The sequence below is a fragment of the Ostrea edulis genome, chromosome 1, assembly GCF_947568905.1.
Source record: "Ostrea edulis chromosome 1, xbOstEdul1.1, whole genome shotgun sequence".
Taxonomy (NCBI): domain Eukaryota; kingdom Metazoa; phylum Mollusca; class Bivalvia; order Ostreida; family Ostreidae; genus Ostrea; species Ostrea edulis.
The window spans coordinates 21,648,287-21,665,519 of NC_079164.1; the positions used below are offsets into that span (position 1 = coordinate 21,648,287).

General features: G+C 35.3%; 3 protein-coding genes across 3 annotated transcripts in view; 2 read left to right on the forward strand and 1 right to left on the reverse strand.

The window, feature by feature from the left end:
• Window positions 1–14,380, reverse strand: LOC125663679 (G protein-activated inward rectifier potassium channel 4-like). The gene is made up of 3 exons (XM_048896003.2): window positions 14,226–14,380; window positions 1,168–2,912; window positions 1–730 (listed from the first exon to the last, which is right to left on the reverse strand). The coding sequence occupies exons 2-3, from the start codon at window positions 2,412–2,414 to the stop codon at window positions 634–636; spliced, it is 1,344 nt and encodes a 447-aa protein (XP_048751960.1). The 5' UTR covers window positions 2,415–2,912; window positions 14,226–14,380; the 3' UTR covers window positions 1–633.
• On the forward strand, window positions 8,438–10,540 carry LOC125663677 (G protein-activated inward rectifier potassium channel 3-like). Its single transcript, XM_048896000.2, has 2 exons — window positions 8,438–9,130; window positions 9,336–10,540. The coding sequence occupies exons 1-2, from the start codon at window positions 8,519–8,521 to the stop codon at window positions 10,275–10,277; spliced, it is 1,554 nt and encodes a 517-aa protein (XP_048751957.1). The 5' UTR covers window positions 8,438–8,518; the 3' UTR covers window positions 10,278–10,540.
• LOC125663843 (uncharacterized) overlaps window positions 12,772–17,233 on the forward strand; it is an 18,708-nt gene continuing 14,246 nt past the window's right edge. Inside the window, exons 1-2 of the mRNA XM_048896246.2 lie at window positions 12,772–13,149; window positions 16,579–16,658. Coding sequence (XP_048752203.2) covers window positions 13,061–13,149; window positions 16,579–16,658 — 169 coding nt within the window. The 5' untranslated portion in view covers window positions 12,772–13,060. The remainder of the gene's footprint in view (window positions 13,150–16,578; window positions 16,659–17,233) is intronic.

The window sequence follows — 17,233 nt, forward strand, 5'->3', positions numbered from 1 at the left end:
AATATTGCAATGAATTTATTTGAAAATCAAGAAAGACAAAGAGTATTACGTCATAACTACCACAATACATTTAGTCACATGTACAATGTACGAAAACATTTACACAAACCGAGACATCATACTCCCTTCAGTCCCCCGAGGACTGCGGTGTTGTTCAGGAATCGTTTGGATTTCTGTCACCATTTTCTTGTAGAATTAACCAGAGGTGAAACTTGAAAAACATTGTGTAAGGGACAGTTTCAGAGAGACACGCTGGACTATCAATTTTCCTAAACATTGTTTAAGGGACAGTTTCAGAGAGACACGCTGGACTATCAATTTTCCTAAACATTGTACTTCTTCATAGAATTAAAAAAAGAATGGATGCTTTGAGTGAACGGATTTTTGTTGTTGTTGTTTATTTACTTTATTTTCCAAGTTTCACCCCACCTGGAACATGCATTTTTAAATACGTGCTAAAAATTACAGATATCGTTTGCACCAAACTATACTAACATTGATTTCTTTTTTCATTCACTTTGAAGTGTAAATATATGGCAGATACGCCACTGGGAGAGTATATGTGAATCCATCTTTGTATCATTAGAATTTGTAAGATTATTTTTTTTAAAAAAATCACTTCAAGGTCATCCATCATTTGTAGATGTTGAGGTGGCGTCCGATTTTTAGATGTTCAGACTGGAATCCACCGAACGAAAACGGAGCTCTGCTGTGTCGGTACGGCCGGGGTCTGGAAAGGAAATGGATATAAAATCTCCAACAATTCATAAGCTATCGCTCTAATGTGGTATATAGCATATATATATATATATATATATATATATATATATATATTAGCATCAGTTGTAGAATTTAATGTGGTAAAGCATAATGTGGTAAAGCACCCTATACTAGCATCAATTGTAGAATTTAATATGGTAAAGCATATACATGTATATCTATACTAGCATCAGTTGTAGAATCTCTGTTGACGCTTCACGCACTGTATATTGTGTCGTTTTCTACAATTCATTGAACTCTACAATTGCAGAAACGGACACAATGAACATCACGTGATCGGTTCCTGGCACTCTACTGAACCATCTCCACACAGTGCTAATGAAAACTATGAACATGCAGAGGTAAACATACAAACACATAATTAAGTAATCAGTAAACATACCTTACCGTCGATCAAGTGTTTTAGCTGAACCTGATGGTTCCTCGATGGTCATGGGTGTTATTATTTGACTTTGAGATCTCTTGAATGTCCCGCTGCTGTCCGTTCGCTGCATCTGACTTTTCGACTGACAGTTAACTCCGTAAATTTCCGCGAGCTGCTTGCCGCTACATTTGGGCGTTGGCGTGGGGACGGTGTCGTTGAACTTTTCAAAGTTAGCCCTCCATTGACCATTATCATTGTCAAAATCGATTATGTTGACGAATCGATGTCCCCACACAATGTCTCCAGAAGAATATGAAGTTCTGGCCTGGCAAATTTCTCCGGTTGCTTCAATCGTTCCCTCTAAAATGATGATCATTTCAAACGTATTAGACAGCAACTGATCAAATGTCAGCTCATATAACGGACTATCTTCGTTGATTTTGTGTCTTAAAATGAGAGGCCACATCATGAAGACTCTATCCTGCATCTCATGCGCTTCAAACTCCATCTGCTGTTGGTATAAAGGGTAGACTACTCCCTCCTTGGATACCTTCTCACTGACAAAGATTCCAAACGATGTGGTGTCAACCAGATGGGATTTCCTCAGATCCCCCACACGAATTTCCAGGCAGAGTTCCCCATCCTCTTTGCAAATACAAACTTTCTCACTGAACAGAAGTGTGTGCCGTCTGTGCTTTGGTCTAGATATTTTTACCAACAAGAAACCAACCAAGAGTGTTTCCAAGAGAAAACCAACGGTGATCTGAACGAAGATCAGCAAAAGACTTCCGCTGCAGGACGTGTTAGGGTAGAAGGTGCCATACCCGATTGTCGTCTGCGACTCGATGGAAAACAGTAAAAGGTCGGCAAAGGTTTTGGCCCTTTCTACACAAGGAATCCAGTTTGGGTTGTTCAAGTTATCGAAATCTCCATGAGCTTTTGCCAGCATATACCATATCAGTGCGAAAACAAAATAAACAACAAAAAAGGTCAGCACAAAAATTAAAATCGCCCAGCGCCATTTCAGGTCTATCAAAGTTTGAAATATATCTAAAATGAAAGAGCGGCGCTCGGAATGGGACAGTCCTTTGTAGGTAACCCGATATTTCCCAGTTTTCTTCACCAAAGCAGGCCGCCCAAGTTGGTAGCCTTTCCGAAGCTTTGTGATGAGGGAGGCATCCTCTTCGGACGATAGCGGAAAGTCCACTAACTGTTCTGCATCCTCTGGTTTCTTTTTATTTAATTGTAGGTTAGAGAGAGACTTCAACATGTTGCTTTGTAGAGTTAAGAAGAAACGTTTGTAGACGCGTTATAAACGTCCTACTTCTGCAGATTCTAGCTCATAATTGGGAACTAACCTGTCTTGCCAAAATACCTATTTAATGGCTTTCTGTACAAATGTAACATTAAATTCATCTCAACCAATCGGATTACAGAAGGGATTGTCTTAAGGTTCCCTGAAAGACAAATGTCCCTAATCGTCCATCGATGATTATTCTGACAGATGAATTATGATCGAATTTGATGGACGACTTGAGCATGTCTGTAGGAATGTCATGGTACAGCCGTTGTCTTTAGGCTATATAACGTCGATTGTATTGCTGATGGCTAGCTTGTTTCTGTAGAAGATATACCTGTACATCGCCAGTGTTCACAACAAGAGCATTTGGTCTCACTGGTCCACAGAACCAGTAGCCATTTAAAGTTACTGGTCCTGTACCCAATTTGTCTGCCCTTCTGGTGTCTCAAGATGAAACGTCACGTGTTACTAAATAAAATACAAGTTTTGATAATTCAATTTGATTTATTAATAATATTTAGAAAAATGAGACCGTGATAAATCAGTCATTATCAGAGAAATTGGAGTCGTTATCTACAACATCAGCCTCGGCTCCATCCTATTCTAAAACATCATCAGATACAAGGGTATCGTCACAGGGGCTAAGCCCGTTTTGGGCCCGATCTATATTTATGGTATCACAGAGTTCGGGCCCAAAACGGGCTTAGCCCCTGTGGGTATCGTAGAATGTAGGCAATGCAATAATTTTCTAATGAAACCGAAAGTCACCTCTGTTTCTTCACTTGCATTTTATTTTTTACCAGGTCTGTCTTCTTTTTCATAAACCAAACGTAATTTTTTTTACCGCCACAATACTATGTTTTAAATTCATTGATCCCCTAGTTATGTGCCGGTCTCGGGCCGACGGACAGGCGTTCATGAGGTTGAACACTATATACTACCTTTAGTTGGAGGGGGGGGGGGGTGCAGCTACTTTTAAAACATGGCGCCACCGTTACCGTAATGATTTAAAGCGGGGAAATACATTGTGTCTTCTTCAATCGAAAGCAGATTAATGTTGCAAATACAAGATATAAAATGTCTGGAATGCACTATAAACAGTTGGGTTGTTTTCTTCACTTATTTGAATTTTTTTTTTTAATCAAAAATGTTTTGAATTAGAAATATTATCGAAACCGTATAACACAACGCAAAGGAAATAACCTACGCATATTTGTTTTATGACATCATTTGTTGGAATAGGGCTGTGCGCTGCTTTAATGCTTTTTATTCCCACCCAGAAATTCTAAAGAATTTAAACACGACTGTTAATGAATTGATTGCTTCACTCCACTAAAGTCAAAAAGATTGTTTCTAGAGTAAGAGATTGTGTCTTGGTACAAATCTATATTCCAAAATGACGCATATTCACATGTGAAATCCAAACTTATTCAATCTCAGATAAAAACTTTTACTTGTTGCCCGCTTCGTAACATGAGGTTGCGGGTTTGATCCCCCTGAATATCCCGACGTTGAAAATAATTAGTGACTGTTCCTCACCAAATGTCCGCTATCAGAAGTGAAAGTAAAAAATGGTACCCCACACCACGACAAAGAACGCTCTGCCCTGGAAGCCAAGGCTGAAAAATTCTGGCGCTTTATTTACAGCTTAATTGTGGTATATCTGTGAACGGGAATAAATGTGTAAAAAATTCTCGAATGCGACGTGAAATAACATACATGTACAAATAGACAGACAAAAATGAACAACTATAATTGGTGACGCCGTGTATCTCTCTCTCTCTCTCTCTCTCTCTCTCTCTCCGCGCCTGGGTATCTATATTTGCTCCTATACAAATCACAGACGCCCGGCGTTACGAATACATTACATAGATTTACTGAAACACGTTACATCAACCTAGCGCAAATTTTGAAATGTAAATTATTTCTGCAGCATTTTTTAAAATGTCGTTTATGACAATGTAACTAACAATGCCCCGCAATTTAATCAAGCATTTAAACTAATTAAAAACGATACTATATTATTGCACTACAATGCGTATGAAATAAGAGCATTTAGTTTTCTTCTTTGGTTCAGATACAATATTTCAACATTTTCTTATCCGAAAACAACAATATCCTATACTAGTTACATCGCAATACAGTTGTATATGTACTTATTTTCATTACCAACGTACACATTATCTAATTTCGTTTTAATATCGAAAATGTTTTGACTTGATCATAAAATGAAGAAAATGGTACATATTGTACAACATTCATTTAATTTTATGAACTCGTATGTTGCTGGCGACGAGGCTCGTATACTATATAAAACTCAATAGATTTCTCTGTTGTGGTAAATCATTTTACATTTTTTACACTATATGTAAACACTCTTAAAATGTTTCATAAATATTTCACTGAATATATATAGTCTGCTAAATGGATACAACTGTTTTACATATTATTATTATTACTAGAGAACATGTATTAATACTATAGATCATTCTAAAACACTGGGCTAAGATCAGAAATACCGACAGAAGGTGTTAAACATAAAAAGTTTGTATGGAGACAAAACACATTACAGGTATTGCATATAAAAACTAGGTATGAGGACAAATAATTAAAATTAAAAAAGACCAAACGTGCATGCATTAAGATGATGCTTGCATAATATTAACGTAAAAACATTATTTTAAAAGAAAAATTAAAAGCATAATGGACATAAAATTGCATGCAGAATTTAAAATTTGAACATCAACATTTTTTAACATTATGCTTTTCTGATGAGATTTTATATCCTATACAAAAATGGAACTGTATAGAAAATTTGGTAGACCACACGAAGAGAAAAAAAACCTGTATATCTGTCTTCGTTTATTATTATTATTATTATTATATAGACATCATTGGTATATGCAATTGCATATTGAGGGAGATGATGAAGCAAGCCAAAGGGCTTATATTGATCCCGCTCTCTGGCTTTGAACATGAGAGGTATAATTCATGCAAATTCTGGAGTTGGATGAATAAGAATTGATACAAATAACATGAGTATGTTCACTGAAATCGAACTCAAAATCTTTAATATGAATCATCTACAAGAGTTTAAACTACACAAACAGAAAAAAAATGTACTTTCAGAGAATTCTACATTTTTTCCGCTTATTTTTGCGAGTCGAAAAAAGCCTAGCTCTCGTCTCAAAGGCACTTCTTAAAACTGGCACCTAGTGTAATTTTTACATTTAAATCAAATATATCTGTGTACCGTTTTCAACTTTTGCAGTTTGAAAACAAATCGGAGAACTTTTTTTTCTATACTGTAATTGTGATTTTATAACAAGGTTAATTTCTTCTGTAAACCTATCGATGGTCAAGATAGTTTCATTTACTCAGATTTCACATGTCGAGAATTCATGAAAGAGTATTGATGCTCGTGATGTTCCGCATACCTTGGCTTTTCAAGGCTGAAGGATCGTATTTCCCTTTGCAATAGTTGTGGTGGCAGTATAATTGTCGGCTTATTCAAACTTTTGTGTCGGAGTCACCATTATACATGCCCATTGTCAGGTCTTCCCAAATCCTTCTCTTTGATTTTACAAATTAGATACACCATAGAACCCTAATATGTCGCCGAGAGCTGGACAAGACGGATGGTAGAAGTGGAATCAATCGGTATCAATCTGTCATCTCACCATTAATTATTGCTGTCGTAAAATATGATCATGTTGCTTTTTATGGCGTGTTTTGGTCAGTATCCTTGTAGGTCACGTGCGCTGGAATCTTGTTCACGCGAGACGATACCGTTCCCTTGCGGCGAAATACGCTTTTTTATTGGAATATTATCGATGGACAGGTGGATTGATTATTGATCCGCGGGCACCTGATCAACAATCAACTATGTAATATTTTTATATGAACAAAAAATGGTACATTTATTCTTCACATAATTCAGCCGAATTCTTTATATTTCTGATCCATTTCGTCTGGGCCTACACTTATGCATAATGCTCAGTTTTATAGGAAATGACAAAACGGGGAGGAAAAATAATGATGGCATCTTTAAAAATGATTTTTTTTTCTAAAATGTTTACATTCCCACAATTTTTCCATTCATGAACTTTAAGTACTATCTTTAAAGGGAACATTTTAAGGCTGTGTGTACTTACTGCAAATAAGCTTCTAAGTTTTCAAATGCAAAGTAGAAGGTATGTCGGATAAAATATACACATTTAGCTAAATTATATAAAACTAGAAGTATGACGGAAATAACGCCCAATGTGCTAAATTTTTAAAAGACTATCAGAGGAAATTTGGTCTTTCTTACATTGTACATCTTATTGAATTTGACACCCTTTGTTGTTACTTACGCTTAGTAAAAAAAAAACTTGGCTTTTACCTATCCTGCAAATGAGGATGCTATTTATAATACACCGCTTTATTGTAGATATAACTGTCTGCTCTAACGGAATTTCAAGGTTTTCTGGCATAAATGAGATTGTGACTTTGACCCGACCTATCGCTACAGCAAGGACTACGATACACAGGATTTTTTGTATGCCAAATAACTATATTCTAAAGTTTTTGCATGCAAAATATCACATCTCAACGCAGCAAGAAAAACATAAGAAAAATCTATCCTTAAGCTTTGTTGTACTATTCTTGTAAACCGGAATAAATTAGGTTACATAATGAGGGGATGTGATGATTATTAATAAGAATTTCTCACTAATGGTCATCATCACAAATCCATCATTCTGACCGTAAACCAACCTTTATTGTCAGCGAGAATTTCGCGCCATCGTAGATGACCGAACTTTTTTTTAGTAGAATGTGGAACGCTTTGATGTGGCACAAACCATCCCTATATACAACGTCCTTCTTAAAGTCATCTAAAAAGTCATCTGAAATGTGTTGACCAACAGTATTAGAAGTTGTAGGTTAATTTATGGGGCCCTACATTCATGTATATTTGTTTTACTATATGTCGGCGAGTGCGGAATTTCTTATTCCGTTTTGAACTTCCCTTTCGTTACATGTTACTTCCAATATAAAAATGCCTTACGATTTTGTCGTGATCATTAATAAGATAATTCAATAAATGAATAAGAGATAACACCTAGTTATTATCGCTCACAGGAGTCATCCCTCCATTATTCAGAGGGCCACCAGCTGGAATTGCGGCCTGAGTATAATTGTACACCAAGAAACCATTAATTATAATGGAATGACCAACAGCGTGATTATAGGAAAGCATACCATTGTGCACAAACTATCCTGAATTTTCTATTTGTTGACCATACGCACAGCAGTATTGGTTTTAGAGTTTAATTTATTCCCTAGATATTTCTGTCTAATTATATGCATTGTCCTATCACCATTGTTTAAACACTCATTCATGAATGACTTGTATGGCCTAAATTGGAAATAGATATGATTATTTTCTATTTCACTTATCACATGGAATGAAATAGAATAGATGCATGAAAATAAAAGAAAAAACACAATTTTTTTTTTAGAAATACTTCGTATCAAAGGATGCCATACTAAATTGTTTTCCTTTGCAATAAAAATGAATTTTGCCTCTCCCGTTTATACCAAAAAATATATGTAAGTAGTCGGTATTAATTGACATTTATAACAATTGTGTCAATCAAATTTCACACCCGTATAGCAATGAATAATTTTCTAAACAATTGTGCAATCGTTTGCATTTAAAACTGTGTTGATCAATTCCTTAAAGAGGGCAGACTCATTAATCCTGATATCCACATTTCAGGATTATTGATTGATGCCTGATCGGTTTCTTTTATCTTGTCATCAGTGATGCAATACATTGATACTAATGGCGGTGCTGACGCTTCGCCTGGTGAGTTTTTCACCTATGTCATGTAATTTGTAATGATGCGTTGTGCCCCTTAGGTCACCTGAAACAAAACACTTGTTTCGCTGTCTTGATTGTGATTTATTGGTAATTGAACTGATCAACAAGAAAATTAGCCATTAATTATCATGTCACACTCGGACCACCGAGTGAAGATAGCAAACAAGAAACTTCGCCATTTTATTTTTACTGCGATACAACCACCATGTTCACCGAGGAAAAGATAGACGAAAAACTCAGCCGACTGCCGTTCGTTAATTATATCAAACAAAGATTTAACCTGGGTGAATACAACCCCGAAGACAAACGTCGTGCAATAGTCCAGAAATCTGGACATTACAGAGTCAAATACACTGGACTGAGAGAGTACCGCGCGAAATTTATCCAAGACCTCTACATAACTCTTATAGACCTAAAATGGCGATATGCTCTTGCGGTACTGTTCAATGTCCACCTTTTATGCTACGTATTTTTCGCCATCATGTGGTACTGGATGATGTTCAACCACGGAGACCTCGACCACATCAACGACACGAAGTGGGAATCATGTATAGCCGGCGTCAACAGTTTTGCCGATGCCGTGTTGTTTTCCATAGAAACTCAGACGACGATCGGGTACGGATTCGCCTATCCCAACACTGACTGCGGCGGAGCCCTTCCTTTGCTTTTTGTACAGATCACAGTTGGCATATTTCTGGAGAATGTTTTGCTTGGCTTTATTTTTGTCAAGTTTGCTCAGCCAAAACGTCGGAGGAAGACTATTATGTTCAGCAAAGTGGCCTGTGTCGCGCAGGAGGAGGGCGATCTCTGTTTACAGGTTGGTGATACAGACGCACATGTACATATTCATTTCACAGGTTAGTGATACAGACGCACATGTACATATTCATTTCACAGGTTAGTGATACAGATGCACATGTACATATTCATTTCATACACAAGTAGTTTGAACGCTTATGAAATATATTTTAATGCAAAATAGTGATGTATTCATTAATTAGTGCTTGGTATCATTTTTACAGATTCGAGTAGGCGATATGCGACAAAGCCATCTTATCGATGCTAAAGTTCATGGAGTTCTCATCAAAAGACACGTGACGCGGGAAGGTGTGGCATATCCCCTGTATCAGCATGACGTCCATTTCCAGGCCAACAAAATGGGGGACACCATAATGCTTATGTGGCCTCTTATTCTCAATCACAGAATAACTAAAGAGAGCCCTTTCTGGGATATAAAACCCTCCGACTTTTCATCAGAAGAATATGAACTCGTGGTCTGTATAGAAGGAACGCTAGAAACAACGGGTGAGTTCTGCCAGGCTAGAACGTCATACCTACCTTCGGAAATTCTCTGGGGTCATCGATTTGATCGCATTGAGGAATTTGACTCGGGAAATGGAAGGTGGGAAATCGACTTTTCTGGATTTAACGATGTTGTATACATTACTAACATCAGGCACAGCGCCAAGGAACTAAACCCATACAGAGAATACAGAATATCCAAAGAAGAAAGCGAGAAAACCAAGGAAAAGAGCATGTCCATAAGTCTCCACTCCGTGGCCTACGACGTACCATCGGAGTACCCCGACGCCTCCAATTCCACTGAATATCAAAAGACCGGGAGCCCGAAGCTTCTGACACGAGGGCTTAGCCAAATGGACGAGTTGGAACGAAGCAGGCTTTCTTTAGAAATGGAGGCGGAGAATCGGGAAAAAGAAATATCCGAGGGGCACAGCACAGGGACAATGGAGATGCAAAAACTGGAGGACAAAGAGGAGGAACGCATAGACCATGATCAGAAATTGGAGGGTATTGACAAAGAAGATGAACCAATAGACCATGATTTAGGTGACGGGGAACCACCAGTGGACATTCAGCCCGAGTCCGACATTTCTGATGACGACACGATAGGACAAGAGGGCGGAGAAGAGGAGGATCACTTCCAAGACGTGGCCTCATCATGATTCCAGAAGACCCCCCCCCCCCCGTTTGAAAGTCTTACTCCACTTTCCTCGCCACCTCTGACAGGAACTTGCCTAATGGGACGTCGAGTATATGAGATTAATTGAAACAAAAAATATACAATGATGATTTGCATGTTGATATATAAGTACCGGCATATCAAAATAAGTGTCGGACATATTCTTCATCCATCATGTATACTACAAATATTACCGTGTCTTATAATTAATGTACATGTAATTGAAAATAAAGAAAACTATTCAAATTTGCATTATTTTTGCGAACGATGTCTAAAGTGACACACAATCCATCGGTAAATACTAGACAATTCAAATGAGATCATTATACAAAGCGCATGATCAATCCTTAATTCTTCCACAAATATACAGAAGATACAAATTCATGCAACTTATCAATCTACTCTACTAGAGAATGATTGAATAGCCTTACACGGTTATTGCAAAGATCAAAGGAACGCCGCGGACATTATTCTGAGATATACCTTCATACGTACTAAGTGATTATGAGAAAAGGGATTTAAACATCTCGATTGCACTTCATGTTTTGGTAATACATGTAATTCAATTTCATAATCATAAAAATTAATCAATATACAAAATGTATGTTGCAAAACAAATTCATTAATTATTAATGACTGCGAAAAATTTGTCATTCTATATAAATCAATCGTCTGCATTCCGAGATCAATACAAATGTAAACAAACATGGCAATACACAGACAAGTTAACCCTCTTCCACGTATGTGTAGTTTTCTTGAACTGTGTATTCAAAGCAGTTGATATACTCAGCATCAAACTTAATGCTTGAAATCTTCCAAAATAGATCTAGTATACTCTACCATCTCACCATTTTCTTCAGCAAAAAACGTGTAGGCCTAGCTGTCATGACGTCACTGTGACCTAATTCGTACATGCCGTAGCTATATAGGAAACGATTGTCTGTGTATTTCGAATAGAATTAAAGTTATTTTTTCGTGGATGATGCAGGAAAATCTCCTCGGTCTCGAAATGTTGTTTACAATATAAAAGCCTCGGTTAACGCCTCGGCTTTTATATTTCAAAACAACATTTCTCGACCGAGGAGTTTATCCTGCAGCAGACACGAAAACGTGATCTTTATTTCTTATAATCATATGGACTGATAGTAATGCAAACGTTTGGATATTTGTTCTTTACATAGGGTAAAGTTACATTGGAACAATCAAGGGACATCATTAACACTGAGATGCGGGAACTTAACAAAAATCATGTCTGGTATATGTACAGAGTGTATATGAAAACTTATAAAAGAATTAAAGTAACTCTATCCTCATCCTCATGTGACGCCCTAGGCTTTTGCAAAATATTTAAATAACTAAACTTTGTGTATGATAGAAAATATCTTTTGTAAGAATTTTATTCACTAGGTACAATAAAAAATAGCTGGTAAATTATTTGATACTGAAAAAGTTTGTATTTACATGTACTATAGGATAATCAATCATCTATATTTAAAAAAAAAAAAAAAGAAGTTAAGTATGGTAATACTATACAAATCTTGATTTGTATGCGAAAAGTTTGTTATTCATATTTGATAAATCTTGATCGACAATCTTGATATCTGTATGTGACAATTTTGATGTATACACTGTATTCGATGATATTGATATTTATATGTGAATTTTATTTATTTATATGCGATAAATCTTGAATAAAATTATCGAATACATGTAAATATGTATCAGTTAATATCATATGATATAATTTAAAAACAGATACTTGATGAATATTTGCTAATCACAATAGAAAGCAAGGAATCCTCCTCTGTTTATGTAAATAAAGTGTTCATGTCTCTCTTTACCCGCCTAAACATGGGACTTATTCATTGAAGAAAACTACATGTATCTTGCGGGTTCGGATGATAACTAGCGACATACTCTACATACATGTAGTTTCTCAATTCTGACTGCGTTTGTAGAGGCCCTGACAATATCCCGTTAGATTTTATCATATTGTGACAAGATCATTGTTACGTGTATCACTTGCTGGTATGAGATATGAAGATATGCGTAGAAGAAATGTTGAAGAATAATCCTTGAAATCGAGATATTTTCTTCTAAAATGAAAACCGAGCACGTAGGGGAATGTTTTTATTTTCCAATATCTCGAGACCTAGGAGATTATAGTTCAACAATTTCGACAATGAGGTAATCATGTTACTACACTATACTACCATGATATTTGTAATGTGTATTTTAAAATGCAGTCCTTTATGTCACGTGTAAGCATTGCTCATGACGTCAAGTTTAAACTTTGCAATAAACTCCTTGACGTAATTTTTTTCCCGCCAAGTGTTGTTTTGATTTTTTTTAAAACTCCGATGGACCGTTGTAGAATAGATTAATAGTTTCTCTGTATACCACAAATTACCTCTTTCATTTTCAGTTGTGTGACTCATGAAAAAGGAAGTAATGATGATTTACGGAGAAAACGGGAACTACGTATTGTTTTCACGAGGTCAATACGTGCCCCTAACAGATGTACCGGTAAGGTAAACTTCTTAAGCCATCCCGGTAAATAATGTATAACATGTTATACAAATCACGTGCATGCACGTAAGTTGTTGTTTTTTTTTCACGATGTGGGATTTATACTTTCTTTTCCAAAAAATTTCATGGCAATAAAAGATGAATCACCTCACCTGAAGGAGGAGGTTTTTCCGACAGGTAAAATGTCATTTGTCAGAAATAGAAAGATGTACCTAAACACCATTGAGTGACTGAGACATGGTCGTCAGGGGAAAGATAGGCCTCAAAATCTGGATTAACATCATAGTGCTGTGTATTGAAATTCACGGACAACGGGATTTTATCAGGTAAGGCAACATTAGGATTAGGGAAACAGGTATGTCTTCCATATAGATAAATATAGAATATCCTTGTTCTGAGTGTGCCATATCCGACCTTCTCAAAGAATTTCCCTAGGAAGCTTATTGCATGAACCCTCGTGTCAGTTTACTGTCGAATGTAATTTGCATCCTATAAATGATGGACAATGTTTATTGTAGTTCATATGCCATGACCTGCATGTCTTTTATGTGTGTTCACGAACACGTCAAATACAATTCATCAGTCCTGGTATTGCGCCTGCGCACGATGATTAGTTTGATTTATGTATATATATACATTTTTTCAACTGTTATAAAAAAAATTTTTTTTTAGATATGTGTATTTAATTAACTGTTGATGCTTTAATCAGAAATATGAAAAATGTAAAAATTGAAGGAGCTATAATAATGCGTCATGTACTGGTTGTTAGTTCATCAAACATGTAAGCCACGTGTCTTGTATTGACGTTTGGGCTTTTGTTACATCCTTTTGTAAAAATAAATAAGTAAACGAATAAATATCCTCTGATAATCTTACTTATTGCTCACCTAACTTGGAGTAATTGAAAATTTTCAAGATGTCGTATATTTCCTGCATTTTGCTGTAATTTTGAATAAATTTTGTGCTATTCGGTGAAATAGAGACATGTACACACAATTATGCTATGAATGATTGAAGTTTGAAATAACAGAATACTAGATTAAATAGATACGGAGGAAGAATAAAATCATGTAATGCTAAAAGTATCACGCTCTAAATCATATCGACATCAAATTCACAGCTTCCTGTCACGGTCAGTTACGTTGACGCTGAATTTTTGTGTCAAAGAGCCTATAATTTTGTAAACCTGTTATTCTATTCAGTTCTAATATGTAGAAGAGTTGTCTCTCTTGGTCTGTCGAAGCTGGCGATTTAATACTCATTTAGTAGTAATTGGATACTTTCTTTTTCTGTCTTTCTATAAATGTTAACAATTCACATTGATAAGCCAGTTGCTTTAACCTGTTGCAGTATAAAGAATGAATCGATATAGAAGTATTGAATGATATTTCTGTTTACTTACATTTCTAATGTTTTTGTCTTCTACATCTCTACAAGTTGTGATGCGTTACAGTTGTAAACAATGCGAGGATGAACACAGATAAATATTATAGTTCGTCTATCTTAACGACTGGGAATTCCGACAAAAATGAAAGTAGAATGTAAATTCATATAAGAAATAAACTGCAGTTTTGAAAGTACATAAGGATTTTCAAAAACGATATTTATTTCTTACATAAACGTCTATGTTAAAATTCTGAGAGTTTGTATCTGATTCATCACTGCTTTTGTATGGCAAGCCCTTTTACTATTTATTCGAAAAAAGAGAGAAGATATCTCTTTAAATCTTATTTTAAAGATACAACTCTTTGAAATGAGAGATATCTGTTAATTTAAAGAGATATATCTCCAAAAAGAGATATCTCTTTCACTTAGAGAGATATCTCTTACACTTACAGATATATCTCTTTTACTTTTAGAGATATCCCTTTCACTTAGAGATATGTATCTTATACTTTAAGAGATATCTCTTTCAATTAGCGAGATATCTCTTTCACTTTGATAGATATCTCTTTCAGTTTTATAAAGAGATATCTCTTTTACTCCGAGAAATATCTCCTTCAATTAAAGAGATATCTCTCTAAAAATTCCAAGAGATATCTCTCAAAGTATAAGAGATATCTCTTTAATCTATGAAAAAGAGATATCTCTCAAAGAGAAAGAGATATCTCTATCCAATATATTTTATCATATAGTTAAAGAGATATCTCATTTATTTAAAGGGATGTCTCTTTTGGTTACAGAGATATCTCCCTATATAACTTACTGTACAGAGATATCTCCCTATATAACTTACCGTACAGAGATATCTCCCTATATAACTTACCGTACAGAGATATCTCCCTATATAACTTACCGTACAGATATATCTCCCTATATAACTTCCCGTACAGAGATATCTCCCTATATAACTTCCCGTACAGAGATATCTCCCTATATAACTTCCCGTACAGAGATATCTCCCTATATAACTTACCGTACAGAGATATCTCCCTATATAACTTACCGTACAGAGATATCTCTACAACCAATGTCTTATTTTACGAATAAATAGTAAAAGGGCTTGCCATACTTTTGTGTCTACAAACAATAAATGAATGGTGTCGATTTATGGGATGTTCTAAACGAATAATGGGTTAATCACAACAGTTCAAACATCACATGTGGCAGTAAACCAAACTTGTAAATGATGTCTATATCCTCCATATGTTTCTGTCCATGAATATGTTCCCTCTGTATGAACTGCCTATTCCTAATCAAAACAAAGGCCATCGTCATTTTAAGAATTGACTAATTTTAAAAGACACATTTCTAGACGCCTTAAAAATTACAACAATCTTATGATTATCATAAGATATGACAGTTTTGTGAAACAGCTATGAGTGGATCTTATCTCACGACAGATTTTATAGAGTTTTTTTTTAACTGGCCACTGAATCCGAAAGGTAAAAGAGTAATTAGCTCATTGCGTGTATGACCAAGTGCATCAGTCAATCGGAAGCTCTGAATCCGAATCTAGTAATAGATATGTGTGCTAATATTTCTGAATCCCAATCTAGTAATAAATATGTGTGCTAATATTTCTGGATCAAGATCTAATAATAAATATGTGTGCTAATATTTCTAAATCCAAATCTAGTTATGAATATGTGTGCTAATATTTCTGGATCAAAATCTAGTAATAAATTAAATATGTGTGCTAATATTTCTGAATCAAGATCTAGTAATAAATTAAATATGTGTGCTAATATTTCTGAATCAAGATCTAGTAATAAATTAAATATGTGTGCTAATATTTCTGAATCAAGATCTAGTAATAAATTAAATATGTGTGCTAATATTTCTGAATCAAGATCTAGTAATAAATTAAATATGTGTGCTAATATTTCTGAATCAAGATCTAATAATAAATATGTGTGCTAATATTTCTGAATCAAGATCTAGTAATAAATTAAATATGTGTGCTAATATTTCTGAATCAAGATCTAGTCATAAAACATGTTTTCCTAGTATACGTTTCCTCTCTATCATCCTACAATTATATGCACAGTACTGTGCGATTTGATTTCAAATTAGAAAGCGTAAATATATCACGGCGAGTGTGACCAGTCGACAGGGGATGCGTACTCCTCCTAGACACCTGATCCCACCTCTGGTATATCCAGGTGTCCGTGTTTGCCCAACTCTCTATTTTGTATTGCTTAAAGGAGTTGTGAGATTGATCACTGTTCGTTATCTTCACCTTCCATCCATGTGTATATATTCGTGTACATCTTGAAACTTTATTTCGGATAATGTATTTCTTTTGACAATAGTGTAGACTGTGAATGGGAAACAAGGGAATGGATAACCAGTTTTCACAGCCGTTTGTTAGGACGATGTGCGGTCCCTTCAGGTCTGTATAGTACATCTACAATACCGCCGCGGGACAGTATCAAAATATCTATAATACAAGTACATGCATGTTGGCCACAATATTTTTAATCTTCATTATAACGATGATTTTGTAATAGTCGATATACATTATGATTATATTATCCACTAGGAAAATATATTTTTTCGGTAATTTACACCAAGAATGTTATTGCATGGCCATATTTTATCATTTCTGGATCAGATTCTTTATAAACCAGCAAAACATTTTTCTACGATGTATAAAACATGAAGAAAAACCAAACAGGATATATATTTTTTATTTGTTAATGAGTGATCTCATTTTACGGGCACGTCTTTGATATCAACGAGGTAAATAAGACAAATCTCTATACAAATTGATAGTCTGAAGTAATTTATATAAATTTTCAAAAAAAAAAAAAAAAAAAAAAATTATTTTCAGTGAAGGTAATTCCCCATACCACATCTTAATATTGAAAAACCTACAGATTTCTATCAGCATTTGCATGTATTTTGTCGAGGATGTATATTGACCAAATTCCCGAAGAAAAATATGTTTAGCGGCCTTTCCCAGAG

Excerpts from the sequence above, each read along its gene's own strand:
- LOC125663677 (XM_048896000.2), top strand. The coding sequence starts at position 8,519 with ATGTTCACCGAGGAAAAGATAGACGAAAAACTCAGCCGACTGCCGTTC. Across the intron at positions 9,131-9,335 it reads AGGGCGATCTCTGTTTACAG|ATTCGAGTAGGCGATATGCG; the intron begins GTTGGTGATACA and ends TCATTTTTACAG.
- LOC125663679 (XM_048896003.2), bottom strand. The coding sequence starts at position 2,414 with ATGTTGAAGTCTCTCTCTAACCTACAATTAAATAAAAAGAAACCAGAG. Across the intron at positions 731-1,167 it reads GCTAAAACACTTGATCGACG|ACCCCGGCCGTACCGACACA; the intron begins GTAAGGTATGTT and ends TTTCCTTTCCAG.